General features: G+C 47.0%; 1 protein-coding gene, 1 long non-coding RNA gene and 1 other non-coding gene across 6 annotated transcripts in view; 1 reads left to right on the top strand and 2 right to left on the bottom strand.

Moving 5' to 3' along the window:
* Positions 1 to 7089, top strand: part of LOC126545160 (uncharacterized) — a 30186-nt gene extending 23097 nt beyond the window's left edge. The window contains exons 5-6 of one of the 2 annotated variants that reach the window (XM_055078275.1): positions 5828 to 6007; positions 6811 to 7089. In XM_055078275.1, coding sequence (XP_054934250.1) covers positions 5828 to 6007; positions 6811 to 6915 — 285 coding nt within the window. In that variant the 3' untranslated portion in view covers positions 6916 to 7089. Of the gene's footprint in view, positions 1 to 5827; positions 6008 to 6508; positions 6673 to 6810 lie in introns of those variants that run through there. The other variant, XM_055078276.1, reaches the window with a different exon arrangement.
* LOC129388130 (uncharacterized) overlaps positions 1 to 15154 on the bottom strand; it is a 159017-nt gene that overhangs the window by 13902 nt on the left and 129961 nt on the right. The window contains exon 1 of one of the 3 annotated variants that reach the window (XR_008615162.2): positions 10786 to 10933. The exons of the other annotated variants lie outside the window; for them this stretch is intronic. This is a non-coding gene — a long non-coding RNA (uncharacterized lncRNA). Of the gene's footprint in view, positions 1 to 10785; positions 10934 to 15154 lie in introns of those variants that run through there. 3 annotated transcript variants of the gene reach the window in all.
* Positions 9732 to 9805, bottom strand: TRNAT-AGU (transfer RNA threonine (anticodon AGU)). The gene has a single exon. It is a non-coding gene; the product is annotated as a tRNA-Thr (tRNA).

The raw sequence follows: 15154 nt of genomic DNA, 5'->3' as shown, positions 1-15154 counted from the left end.
CACGCTCGCCAGAGCTCTGCACGAAGCTACCACATCCTGTTCCGGGGACGAGCTGGTTGCCAAGCTCATGGAGAAGTACCTTCCCATAAAGCACAGAGACGAGGAAGACCGGTTTCCCGACTACCTCGGCCCAGCCCGTCCGGAATCGGACGAAGACTTCCCCGTGGGGGAAAGTAGACAAGCCATTTTCGAGCTCAAGGGGAAGTGTGCGCCAGGTGCCGACAGAATCACCAACAAGATGCTGCGGAACCTTGACGACGGTTCGATCGGATACCTCACCGAGAAGGTCAACGAGACGTGGAAAAACGGCAGCGTCCCAGAGCAATGGAAGACAGCCAACGTCGTCCTGATCCCCAAACCCGGCAAGGCTCCGAACGTGGACAACCTCCGACCCATCTCTCTCACCTCCTGCGTCGGGAAAGTGGCGGAGCACGTCGTCCTCAACAGACTAAACAGATATCTCGAAGAGAACAGCATCTATACTCACAACATGATTGGCTTCCGTGCCGGCCTCTCGTCGCAGGACGACATGAAGATGATCAAACATCAAATCATCGACGGCAGTACCAGAGACACCAGGGCCCTGCTCGGAATCGACCTCGAGAAAGCGTTTGAAAACGTTCTCCACGAACACATTCTGGCCTCCGTCGCAGATCTCGAGCTGGGCCCCAGACTATATAACTACGTCCGCTCGTTCCTGACGGGGAGGAAAGCAAGGCTGCGGATCGGCGACTTTGTCTCCGACGAGGTGCTTCTGGGCCCACGGGGCACGCCGCAAGGCTCGGTCATTTCGCCTGCTCTCTTCAACATCTGCATGATCGGCCTCTCGAGGAATCTGGCCCAAGGTGAAGGTATCAAACACACCATCTACGCAGACATCACGATATGGTGCACCGGCGGTAGCGAAGGGCAAGTGGAAAGCGCCATGCAAGAGGCTGTAGACGTCACGGAGCAGTACTTGCTACCCACCGGACTCAGATGCTTCCCGACCAAATCTGAGCTTCTGCTTTATAGAAAAGAAAAAGGCCGCAGACCCAAGGGCTGGAAACCTGTCTCGGAAAGTGACATTCACCTGTTCACTCGGAGCGGTGACCCGATACCCAGGGTCGACACCATCAGAGTCCTGGGTATGTTCATCGAATCACGCGGCTGCAACGGCACTGCGTTACGCAAGATAATTGCGAAAACCGACAATGCTTTTCGCCTCGTCCGAAGAGTCACGAACAGACATCGTGGCCTTAAGGAGGACAACCTGCTTCGGCTCATCAACGCCTTTGTGCTATGTCACTTCACCTACACGGTGGCCATGCACAACTGGCTCAGAGCCGAGTGGGAAAAGCTTAATGCCCTCATTAGAAAATTTGTCAAGAGAGCCCTCGGGCTGCCCGTCAGAACGCATACCGAGGACCTCCTTCGGCTCGGCATACACAATACAATGGAGGACATAACCGAGGCTCAGAAACGGGCCCAGCTTACTCAGCTGCCCACCACGCCGGCCGGCAGGCGCATCCTCGAGGAGATCGGACTCGCACCCACCATGAACTTGACTCAAAACACCCAAATCCCCAGAGAAATAGGGGAGAAGATCGTGGTCGGCCCTTTGCCCCGCAACGTTCATCCCGTTCACAACGCACGTCGTCGCAAGGCAAGAGCATTGAGTATACTAAAGCAAATAAACAATGACAAGATTGAGGCAAGCTTCGTGGACGCAGCTGCATACCGAGATGGCAAGGCTTTTGCGGTTTCCGTCGTGAACACGCTGGGCAAAGTCATCAGCTGTGCTTCCGTCCGGACGACGAACCCAGAGGTGGCCGAGCAAGTGGCCATTGCACTCGCCATGCAAGACGGTCGGAGAGACAGGGTGTATAGCGATTCGAAAGCCGCCATCAGGGCATTCCATAAAGGCTGGGTAGCCCGGCAGGTCGTTCAAATTCTGAAAGGCGCCAAACACGGCAACACCTCCATACACTCGATCATTTGGTTCCCTGCACACGTCGGGGCGATCGGAGGGGTTCCTTCGAACCCCAACGAGTCTGCCCACGAGGCTGCGCGTGGCTTTACCGACCGCGCTGCCCTCGGATCGGGCGACTCTCTCCCCGGACACAGAGACGCTCCTATCACGCACAACGAAATCATTAAATTCTTTCACTTAGAGAGAAGGGTTTTCCCGCCGCCTCACTCCAAGCTAAGCAGGCCGCAGGCTTTCACACTTAGACTCCTGCAAACGAACTCCTACCCAAATCCGGCGTCCCTTAATAGCATATATCCCGAGATTTATCCGTATTGTTCTTGCGTGGCCTGTGGTGAGGTTGCTACTTTGCCTCATATGCTCTGGGAGTGCGGGTCGCTGGGCCCGAAGTTCCCCAAGGAAGAGTGGGACGCGCTCCGGCGAAGTCCCGTCTTTGAGGACCAAATCCTGGCCGTCCAGCGCGCCCGCGATCGGGCCGGCAGACTAGATCTGTCAGTCCCGTCGTGGGATTAGCCTGGTGCGCGTTTTATCGCGTTTTGCTGGACCAAATAAAAGTTTATTCACTCACTCAATACAGAAAGTCGGGCAAGCTCGCGTCGCGCAGGCACGCGCTCGCGCCATTGCTCGAGCGTTCGTCGTCGTCTCTTTCCACAGCTGGCTCCGACGCGGCTCAGCATTCCAGCGTTCCCACAATGCCCCTCGCGCTCGTGCTACTGCTCTCGCGTTCGTCGTCGTTTTCTTCCACAGCTGGCTCCATGGAGGAAGGAAAAATATAGGAGGGAGCATTACGTCACGCATACAGCCTTGGCAAGCGAACGCTCCGAGAAGACACAGTGGTGGCCCAACACATTACCTCTTGCGTCGAGATCCTGGAGCCAGGACCGAGGGGTCGAGATTTGCCGAGACGTTTGGTTCCCAGTAGCTATGCCAGTAGTTTTTATTCGGTGCGCGCTTGTTCACGTGCCCTGCCTGCAGAGCGTGAACACTAAAACCAACCGCACACTTTTACGTGCGATCACGTGTTAGGCCACCAACACGAGGCCTTCCCCCTCTTTGGCCTCCATGTGGTTTGGCTTCAATCGCGTTGCAGTATGCTCCTCCTATCTTTTTCCTGCCTCCATGGCTGGCTTCGATGCCGTTCATCATGCCAAAAAAAGGGGGGGGGGCGGCAAAGTTAATTAAAATATAGTTAATTCAGGCACTCGAACCCACGACTTTCGGTGGGAGTCGTACTCTCGAGCTTATGTGGAAGTCGAGCCCACGACACTTTGGTGCTAATGCCAAGTTAATTAAGACACAGTTTATTAATAGAGAGTTCATTAAGGCACTCGAACCCATGACGACTGGTGGGAGTCGAACCCACGACCTTCGGTATTAATTAGGGCGAAGTTAATTAAGTAAGTGCCAATTAAGGCACTCGAACCCACGACCTTTCGTGGGAGAAAACAAGTAATAAGAAGCAGCAATGAATTCGAATGAGAATGTGAAGTAATTTAATGAATGTCTCTCGAGCACGCAGGCTTTCGCCTTCCCCCTCTTTGGCGTATGCTAAAGTGACTGTCAGTTTTTTTACATATGAAAGTATAACAGGAAAAAATTGCTTTCCAGTTGCTGCAACAAAACTATGGAACAAACTACCGAAAAAGCATAAGTTCAACAACAACTTTTCATGCATTGAAACATTTCGTGCACATTAGTGAGCATGTGTATTAGCGACCATGTGCATTTTCTTGCGCAACAAATGATTTAGGTTTCCCTATTTGCTTTGTGTGCTTTCTTTTGCAACTCATTTATAACATTAGTTCTTATTATTCTCGTGCTGTTCTTGCTACACGTACTTCTTAAGATTTTTTCTTTACCATTTTATTTATGTGCCTGTTTTGTGTGATCGTTCGTAGTAACTGCCTAAAGTCTGGTACTCGGGCTGACAGTACTGCAAATATAAATAAATAAATAAATAAATAAATAAATAAATAAATAAATAAATAAATAAATAAATAAATAAATAAACGACAGAAGTCCAAAATAAGTTCTATGGTGCCGCCTGTATACCACTCTTTTTTGTAATTAATTATGATAAATAAAGGTGCGATTTGATGTGATTTCAAGACCAGAAGTGCCTACTGTCACTGCCTTTCTTACCTGCTCCTGCTTCGTACGCTTTTGAGCGAGTGATGACATAATAGGTGAGAGTTTCTCTGTTTAGTTCACATCGATTGGCAATGTTTCAAATTGCCACTTCGGAAGATATTTGGGCACTGAAACGAACCCTAATAACTAAAATGAGATGCAAAAAAATAAAATTAAAATAAATTAAGCGTTATAAGCGTTGCCCTTTTCCCATGAGACGCGTATTTTGCCTTAGTACTTAGCGTGACAATAGGTACTGTTGAGACGGTTTAAGGAACGGTATATCTATAGCTGTTATTACGTTTTCTTTGCGGCTTCATTGACATTCGGCTGGAACATGTAAGGTATAGATGTATGTTTATAATCACGCCAATTTCGGAGTTCTGGAGCATAGTTGGCAGTCTGCGCCCGTCCTTCTTGTGTCTCCATTATTTGTCCGTGTTCTTTGTGCGCTGTCCTGTCAAACTTATTGAATGACCCAACTAGCCCAAATCAAAGCGTTTTTTTTTTAAATCTAGGAACTGTTTGTAAGCGGGCCAGTCGGTTCCTTATTCATGCATGGCCTAAAGGGATGTATAGTTATATGCCTGGTGTTTATTTATTTAGTTAGTTATTTGTTTACACTATTTATTTTACTCTCAGGACTTGCGGTGGCCGTTAGATAGGGAAGGGGCTAATATATACAGAGAATTATTAAAAGGTAAGAACAGAAATACAGTGAACAATAAAATCATAATGCATATCATACAGTATAATAACACGGTGTAAGTTACTTAGAATGAGACGATACGTACATAATACTAACAAGGACATAACATAGCAATATTACGAATCGAATAGTTCCGGAGCGAAGCGAATCGAATGTCGAATAAATTTCGAATAATTTTCGAATAATGAACAGCCATTCTCATTCTTCTTTTAAAGGACGATATCTTCAGATCCTTGCATATTCATAACATTAGAAAGCTTCTGCCATTATGTTGCAAGCTACGAAGCATTGTTTATTAAATGCACAAATGGAGCATTAGTAGCGAAAGAGTTCGCTCACTCGGGACTTATTGGCTAGCGCGCGTGATGGTGATCCAGTCTGGCTTCCTGACCGACAGCGCGCTCCTCTACAGAAGTTCTCCTATTTTATGTCGACTGTGGCTGCTTTGATGAAATTTATCACACTTTTACTCCAATCGTATGCTTGATCGCGCACAGTTAGCGATTTGAAATGTTCTAAAACTGTTGAACACACATTTATATTTACGCATAGCGATTAATCGATACGAAGGCCAATACGATCGAGCATGGCCATATTTGAGTCGTTATTCGGAAGTTCCGATTATTCGCACACCCCTAGAAATACCATATTTGTAAGAAAAAATGAAGAGAAAGAAACGTGATTGCATTGGAGTACGTACATATCGAGGTATACTATACTCTGCCTCAGTAGTTCCGCGCAGCACCCTGGAAGCTAAGGGCAATTCGACCATTTAGAAGGGCAAACGCGTCTATAGGGGTGGTCGACCGCGCTTTGTCAGCCCCAGCTTTGCTGCCTGCGAAAGCATCTGCATTTGCCGTTTGCAGGCCTCGCAGCCTTGTCTCCGTTGCACGCAACAATTGAGGCAAACTGCAGATAATGCGAGGAAGTGCCTCAGGAAAGCGATCCGCTGTTAGTCTAGGCACGCAGCAGTAGAAACAACGCACGCATTGCGCGATTGGTTGCGCGTGGCAGCGCAGGTGTACCTTCCGTTCATCCTGCGCAAGGAGTACGTGATCCGCACCAAGCTGCGCGTCTCCTTCAGCCTGCTCAAGCCGCCCGTGGTTAGGCGGTCGCACAGCGAGGGCCACGTGACCGAGGTCACGTTCCTGCAGCAGGCCTACTGCGGCTACTGGGACGAGACCGACACCGAGCTGGAGGTACGGGCACGCATCTCCCACTCGCAGCAGCGTGGCTCGCACTCTGCGCTATAGCGCCGGTGCCACTACTGAACCCGCGGTCGTAGCCACAGGACGATGGCTCCGAGTGGCTGTGGCGTTCTACTGCGGAGCAAGAAGACGCGGGTTCGAATGCCTGACGCGGCGGCCGAATTTTGATGGAGGCGGAATGCATAAAGCACTCGTGTTACTCTGATTTAGGTGCCCGTCAAACAACGCCAGCTGGTCAAAATTAGGTTGGAGTTCTTCGATGCGGCATATTTCATAGTCACAGTGTTTCTTCGGGACTTGAAATCAAAAACTCAATCAATCGGAGCCATAGTGTTTCGCACTTGCAAAACTATCTTAAAATGTGGCGCGACATTGATTGAACCGGTACGGGAATAATTGCTCTGCAGTGCGTAGATCCTCCCACTGTTTGGCATGAATGCCCCAGAAAGCGCACAGTAGCGCACAAGCGTGTTTTCATTTCGTTCCCCTCAGAATACAGCCGGCCACCACAGCGTCCGGAAATGAATCCCACGCACCGTCGCACAGCGGAGACGGCGACGGCGTAGACGCACCTCGAGACGCACCAAGGCTCCGCAATTTGGGATCGAGAATACATGTCGCAGATTCGTAGCCTGCATCTATTGGAGCTCATTATATAGAGGCGAATAAATGTCGTTTATTAGCCTACAATTGTTTGTTTTTTAACGTCCTGGCGTGTGTATAGCCATTCCTTTATGGCACCCTGGACTCGGTGATGACCATGATAGTCTGCTCGTTGTGTGACGTATGCGCAGGAATCCGACTGGCGGGTAGACGAAGGGTGCAACTTCTTCGACCTGTGCTACTTGCGCTGCAAGTGCTGCAAAAAGCACGCTGGTCCAATGGCCACCGCACGATGACCGGACGCTGTGGTGATGGAGCTATTACCACGCACCGCGACCTTTCTTTGTGTGTGTGCGGAAGTCAGCCGTGCTGCATTCCGCACTTATTTTTTTTACCGCCTAATCTCTTTACACAAAAGCAACAAGCCATTGTAATTACGATATTTTTACAATACAATTTCAAAGAAATGATCTACTATTTTCATAACAGTGTGCATTATTTTCATTTTCGCACGAGTCGCAAACGAAGGCTATGATTTTGGCTAGCGTGGTCTCTCAATCGTTATATCCAATGCGTTTGTCATGCGTACATGTAATACGAATAGGCACCACTGAAGGAACGTACTGTTTACCGGCGACGCCTCTCGGTGAGTGACTCATTCATTTTCTTAGCGCTGAAGTATACGTTTTTTCATACCGAACGAAATGCAGATAGAACACAATTTTACACTTTCATTAAAATTTTTGCAAGCAGGGCGAAAGTTTGCATTCGTTATCCTATGCTGCTTACTGCTTTATGTGCGGTCTCTCCCCAAATTGTTTATTCGGTTATATTGAAAATGTTTACTTCAGCTTTCTAGATGTTGTGCATATGAAAGCACAGAGGTAACATTTATAGGCGTTGCATACTTTAAACTGTAAATGTAAGTGCAACACATCTAGAAAGCTCCAATAAATGTTTTCAACAAACAAGACCGACACCATAGGTTTGCATTAGCTTGGCTGTTTCCCTTGCATAAGATATTGCGCCAAGAATGGTACAGCAGTGGAATAGAAAGCACCTCTGGTGTATTTAACGTACTACATTAACGCCACAATAAACAGCTCGCTCGCGTGCATAGAACATGAGCTCTCTCTACGTATATTTTGTGTAAGGTTTGGCTTGAAAATGCCTCTTTTTTATATAATCCAAAATCTCCTGCGAACAACTTGTTTCGCTAGTGTCTTTTGCGTTGGTCTGTGCCGCTATGCGCCAGACAAGTTGATAAAAACCAACCGCAGAGCCCGCCCGACGCCCCGTAAGTACATTTCCCCACGTATCTATAAGGTCTCTCATAAAACACTGGCGATGGGTACTCTTGGCATCAGCTACCGTATATGACTAACAAACATTTAGATCCGCCAGCAAGCGCGTGAGCAGGAGAGAAGAAGCCAGCTTTAAAACGCATTTCATGCGATTAAGTGGCCTTAACTTCAACACGCAATATGCCAACTGGAGCAGGCAGCTGCAAGTGAAGTTGGAGTGCGATTGACTTCACAAATCGTAAATGTTTAGTATACAGAATATTATAGAGAATGTTCTGACTATATATGTTCTGTTTTTGTGGAACATTTTCTGCGTGCGTGTTCTGCTTACATAAGAGCATAAACGTACATGAATATAAAGCGTATGTGTACCTTTAGTGTGTTAGTTCCAATGTGGTCACGCTTTGTACTGGATATAATGTATTAGTGCATTATATCGTATTTGAAGGCGGATGTGTGTGTTTTACTCAACTATATGCAATTTCCAAATGAGTAATTTGCTTTACAGGGAGAGCAAAAACCTTTAATTCGACAGTCTCACTTGATCCCCCTTCTGTGGGAAATTACATGTCAATAAACCTTTTAGCGTCCCGTTTATTTCCCAGTGTGTCATGGACATTGCCTACGAGATCCGCAATGCGATCATGCCGCATTCTTGAAAGCGACGAGGCCACGTCCCGATGTTTCCGCCAGCCATCGATACGAGGCGCAAGCTGTCCGTGCAGCGGCTGCTGCTTCGTGTCGCCTTTGTTTCTCGCTTCTGTCGGTACGTGCTATACGGAGAGCGCTTGTTGGTCTCGCTAAGCTAACGGCGTAGGTGGCGCGATTCAGAGGGTTCAGCGGGAGCAGTGGTAAAGCAAGCAGGTCCGCAATAGACATCAGTAAGAGGCGATTGGAGGATTGGTGGAAGAAAAGTAGGGAAACGACAAAAGACGGAGACGTACAAAAGCACAGTTCGCAATAGGGTGTCAGAAATTTTGGACGTGGTAGTTCATAGTGTTTTTTTTTTTTTTCATTGGTGAACCTAGGTACGATATTAGGCAGCATAGTAGCAAGAGCTTGGTGGCGCAAGCCACCGCCCCGTTCCAAAGGGGACGCTCACAACATCCATCCATCCATCCAGCCGAGTTGGCCGCAGAGCCAGAAGCGAGCAGCGGCGCGAGCTACGTACCGTACTGTGATCGAGAGTGAAAAGCTCGGCTCCTTGGTTTTGTTTGAGGCATTGCTTTAGAAGAAAAAGACGCGGAGGCACGTTACTATTAACACCAGACAGGCTTTTTATTCAGCGCCAGTTCTCTCGTGCTCGCTTCGCTCGTCCGTCTCTCCTTGCGTTAGAACAGTATACGGTAGCGGCGAATGAGATGCAAGAGAGCCGGAGCCAAAACATTTGTCTCAGCAGGTGTAGTTTATAGGGTGCGCAAAAAGTAACCTCGCAGTGCTCTTGCTTTCTTTATGCTAGAAACAAGTTTTTAAATCGCCAATGTGAAACCCCAGTAGCGATTATATTCTTACGTTAGATATGATGTGGCGCTGCTTAGAATAAAAGCTCGCTCGTGTGTTGAGAAGGAAGTAAAAGCTGTACGTCCGTAGAATTTCTCTCTCTCGCTCTCTCTCTTCGTTTGAAATTGAACGTAGTCAAATCTTGATTCCAGGTTGCGGGTGCGCCGTGCCCGGTTACTTGCAAATACAACCGTAGCACAGATAATTTTGAGTAAAAACAAATGTGCCTAAAATAAAATTGAAGGTATACGTGCAAAAAGATAGAGCACACTTTGAGAAAGAGCGACATGACTATGGCCGCGTGCAAAAGGCACCGGTGGGATTCGAACCCACGATCTCCTGTTTACTAGACAGGCGCTTTAACCAACTAAGCCACGGCGCCGATGCGCGGCAGGGAATATCCGCTTAAAGCGCACGCTAGGGTAGGCGTGAGGAATTTTTGAACTTAAAGAAATTTAACAAAGTTGTAAAGTGGGACAAGTTAGACATCTAAAAACACAAATTGCTCGAGATCCAAATAGAAACGCGACAGTGGCGACGGAAATCTGCCTTACTGTATTTTGCCCTCACTAACACGCCGCTTTCCTCCGGTATTCCAGACATTCGACGCAGTATTCGTCGAATGTAAAGTGAGACAAAAATGGGACATTATCAGAGGCGACACTTTCGCCCTTTACGTGCATGCAAATGGCATCGGTGGGATCCGAACCCATGATCTCTTGTTTGCTATACAGGCGCCTTAACCAACTAATGTCACGGCACTGACGCATGGCACATCATATCCGCTTAAAACATTACACAGGTTATGCACGTTACACAGGTCTGGTACTTGATGGGCGTTTGAGTCGTGAGGGAAGGAAATAACTTGGTTAGAACGAACCACAGCTGAAAAGACAGGCGCCGTATTGCGGAGCCCCACCATCCGTCTCGTAGAGGAGCAGTCCACGTAAGCGATAAGGGCGGCTTGCGAGCCAAACACAAGAAGGGAAATCTAGGAAGGAGGGGAATAGAATCGTTGCAAAGTTCGAGCTTTTCTTTTTAATCCCTTACTTGTTTCTTTTATTTTTTTTTTCTCGGAACGCTGCCATTCGCGATAGGATTACTTCTCATGTTCGGTATATCCAAGCCTCGCCAAGCGTGGCATCATGACACATCATAAACACCGGACTTATATGGCTCGATCTTTAGCAAACATACGTATCAATTAAGAATTAAATTCTCGGCTTTTACGAGCCAAAACTACGATCCGGTTATGAAGCATCACGTAGCTGGGGACTCTGGATTGATCTTGACAACCTGGGGTTCTGTGCACTTGAATACACGAGCAGTGGCACCAGACATAATCAATGGTCGCTCTTTTACCTAATCAAAGGTCCTGGAAGCATGGCCTCACAGCTCGTCAGCCCAGAAAGCTACACGAGCAGCACAGAAGGCGACAGACTTGAGTGCCCGACTGTAGACTATAGTGGCACCTTGCTTGTGACTTTGATTCTACAGCCCCCTCCCCACGTGTAAGCCCCCTCCCCAGCCCCCTCCCCACGTGTTAACTGAACATGGTCCAGTTAACCTCCCTGCCTTTCCTTCTCTGTCTGTTTCTCCTTAAGTGCACGAGCATTTTAGCATTTCGCCTTCATCGAAATGCGGCCGCCGCAGAACGGCATCGAACCCGAAACCTCGAGCTCAACACCATAGCCATAGCCACTAAGTTACCCAATCAAGCCCAGTCGAGCTCGGTACGGTCCCTCATCATAGGGGCTTTGGCATTAGCACGGTATAAGAAGGCAACAGTGCAAGTAATGATAGCTTCCCATACAAGTGAGAATACGTGGCAATGAAGGTGAAGTGCGTTTCAATTACTAAAGGACACATTTCGATGTCCTTCAAAACGTAAACTTTGCAGTTGAATTATGCATACTGACCGGGGATCAAACCCCTTGAAAGGCGTTTATCGGACATGGTCCCAATATATAGCTTGTCTTTAGGTGACACCAAAATGAATCCCTCAGTAGCATTATGCTATATGGTCAGGTGGATGCCATTTTCTCCTCACGTGGCGACTATGAGTAGCGTGATCGGCTAAGTGAGGGCTAGATGTGTTTACTGCTCTTCTTTCCATATCGCTTCATAAATCGAGGCTTTGCTTCAATGACGTCAGGATACATTGGTGACGGACCTTTCAGAGCAACGCAGGGATTAAGAAAGACGCTGTAGCTGACGGCTCCAGTTTGAATTTGGCCACGGAGGCTTCTTCGACGTGCATCCAAAGTTCGGCACAGGAGCGCTTTGGGAGCGTTCTGGCGTGCTCTTAGTACGTCGGTTACGTGAAAGCACCACGGTGCTTGTGCACGCGGCAGCGCATATACGATGCTTGGAAGCAGGACAGAGTTCCATCCGTGCAGCCACAAAAGGACGCTTTTGCTCGCGTGCTCCGTCTAGCTTCTGGAGAGACGATCAAACAACTCATTCAGAAGATGTGTCTTCTCGAAGCGAGCTACCAGGAAACAGCTGCCGAGTGAACGTCCTGGCCCATTCGGGAAAACGTTGATGATGATTGTCGACAAGCGGCAAAGGATGATAGAAGGAAAGGAACAAGAAAAATTGTGTAGCACGACCAGTAGAGCAAAAAGATGGAACGCTTGGCCTAGGGATTTTAGCGCGCGACACCTATCGGCAGAAAGCTATAACCAATGAGCCATCTGGCCATATGAATAATAAAGAACGAGCGTAAAATAACTCGATCTAGGTTTGAAAGCAGTGCCCATTTTGCTACGAACGGTTCCACAACTTCCGTCGACATTTGAGAACAATAAAACGAATTGCCAAGTAAAATTCCATATCTCGATGAGTCTATGCCAGGATTGATAAATGACACAGTTGTCGAAAATAAGGCAGTAAGAAGCATAACTAGCGCAATGATGTGACAGAAATAATGCAGGAAAAGTGTTTATTATTAACAGTCGCTTTGAATCAAACGGCGTTATATCGACGAACTAGAGATTGCCGGAAGGAGAAATTTCAACAGTCGATAGTTTCAACAATGGAGTTGTACAAAACCATGCGAGGGAAAGCCTGCGTAAATCACAATATGCTCAGCTAACGTCAAGGGGCCAAGGTTATGGGCGACACGACAAGAAGATTAATTCGCGGAGTGCGTAAGGTTTAGTTGTTTTTAACAGCGTCCGGAGCCGCCCACGGCGTTTCCGACTCTGGACGTAAAATCAGTCTAACTCAATGTCATCGCTCGTTTCCGGAGCCAAATGAGCTTAAAAATGGCCTTAAAACTCTTCTTTTACTGGAAGGGAACTTTGACGGTGTGTTTCTGATTGGGAAGGAAGAACAGCTCTAGAACATGAGCTTCTAGAAGCATTCTTGGTTGAGCCACACTGCTCCGGACAATGCATCGGCGAGCTGTGTGTTGTGATCGCGTATTTCCGTTTTGTCAAAATCGCAGACACGCCAGATGCACGCTGTGTTTGCCTGACTCTTGTGCGCATGCGGGAGTGGCGAGAAAAAAAACCTGCGTTATGCTCACGGATAAGGAATGCAAGTTCCCAGAGTAGTACAGCAACTTTGAATGAGCCAGATATGACGAATACACGCTTCTTGGCTAGTTGTTTCACGAGTTAAACGTAACCATTTTTTACCGCTAGAAATGTGCTTCCTTTCGGTGCTTTTGTGTTTACACATTTTTTTCGAGACGTATATAGTTGCAACGTATACTGCCATACATAAAATTATAGCCTGATTACTAGTGTTTTGAATAGAAGAATTTCTCAGACAATTTTTTCAGAATTCTGTTGTGGAACGGCGAAGGAGCACATCAATGTACACGAATGAAAGCGATTATTTGCTATTTTTAACACAAGTACTGAACGTAAATAAAGAAACCTGAGATATACAAGATTTATACCTGGTTTCAAGTTCCCAACATTTGTAAGTCAGATCATGCAAAACAATTATGAAGATTCATCATCATCAGCAGCAGCAGCAGCCTGGTTACGCCCACTGCAGGGCAAAGGCCTCTCCCATACTTCTCCAACTACCCCGGTCATGTACTAATTGTGGCCATGTTGTCGCAAACTTCTTAATGTCATCCGCCCACCTAACTTTCTGCCGCCCCCTGCTACGCTTCCCATCCCTTGGAATCTAGTCCATAACCCTTAATGACCATCGGTTGTCTTCCCTCCTCATAGCATGTCCTGCCCATGCCCATTTCTTTCTCTTGATTTCAACTAAGATGTCATTAACCCGCATTTGTTCCCTCACCCAATCTGCTCTTTTCTTATCCCTTAACGTTACACCCATCATTCTTCTTTCCCTAGCTCGTTGCGTCGTCTTCAATTTAAGTAGAACCCTTTTCGTAAGCCTCAAGGTTTGTGTCCCGTAGGCGAGTGTTGGTAAGGCACAGCTGTTATACACTTTTCTCTTGAGGGATAATGGCAACCTGCTGTTCATGATCTGAGAATGCCTGCCAAACGCACCCCAGCCCATTCTTATTCTTCTGATCCGTGGTCACTACCTGCCCTAAGTAGATGTATTCCCTTACCACATCCAGTGCCTCGCTACCTATCGTAAACTGCTGTTCTCTTCCGAAACTGTTAAACGTTACTTTAGTTTTCGGCAGATTAATTTTTAGACCCACCCTTCTGCTTTGCCTCTCCAGGTCAGTGAGCATACATTGCAATTGGTCTCCTGAGTTACTAAGCAAGGCAATATCATCAGCGAATCGCAAGTTACTAAGGTATTCTCCATCAACTTTTATCCCCAATTCTTCCCACTCCAGGTCTCTGAATACCTCCTGTAAACATGCTGTGAATAGCATTCGAGAGATCGTATCTCCCTGCCTGACGTCTTTCTTTATTGGGATTTTGTTGCTTTCTTTATGGAGGACTACGGTGGCTGTGGAGCCGCTATAGATATCTTTCAGTATTTTTACATATGGCTCGTCTACACCCTGATTCCGTAATGCCCCCATGGCTGCTGAGGTTTCGACCGAATCAAACACTTTTTCGTAATCAATGAAAGCTATATATAAAGGTTGGTTATGGTTGGTTGGGGGGGATGAAGATTAGTTGGCTCCAATTCGAGACTCAGTGATGCCCATGCAATGCGGGTAAGACGTAGCTTTGCAAGTGTAAAAAAAAGAAAAAATGTATGTTCCTATTGTACATGGAGCATTTTTTTTTTCGCATTGCAGCAGGCATCTGGTTTGTTTTTTACTGCGTTCTCTAGGCTTACGAAGCAATGGTTGTCAGGTTAGGGAGCATGCAGAAGCCTCCTCATACACGATTATTGCGTTCGACCACCTTTTCTGTGCAAGCAAGGAGGTCCAGTGTGCTTACTTCTGACGTTGTAGCCCCCACGGCCTTTGTTCACTACATGTGCCGTGCTGCATAGCGTATATATATATATATATATATATATATATATATATATATATATATATATATATATATATATATATATATATATATATATAATATATATGCATATGCAAGCTTCGGTGATACGTCGGTATGAAATCGACCGTGTGCTCTTGTGCGAGTGAAAACCCCACAAGAAAGACGGAAGAGACTGCCCGTGACATAAGGTGGCGAAGCGTGCACGGATGAAAGCAAAATAAAGTTGCACTTGAAATTGGTGGAACGTACCGTGGCACTTGCCGTTGTTTGAGACGTTGTTAACGCATCCTACATACTGGATAAAAAAAATTACAACCCAAGAAAAGCTT

This window comes from Dermacentor andersoni, chromosome 10 (assembly GCF_023375885.2).
Source record: "Dermacentor andersoni chromosome 10, qqDerAnde1_hic_scaffold, whole genome shotgun sequence".
Taxonomy (NCBI): domain Eukaryota; kingdom Metazoa; phylum Arthropoda; class Arachnida; order Ixodida; family Ixodidae; genus Dermacentor; species Dermacentor andersoni.
This window is presented reverse-complemented; position numbering and strand designations above follow the sequence as displayed.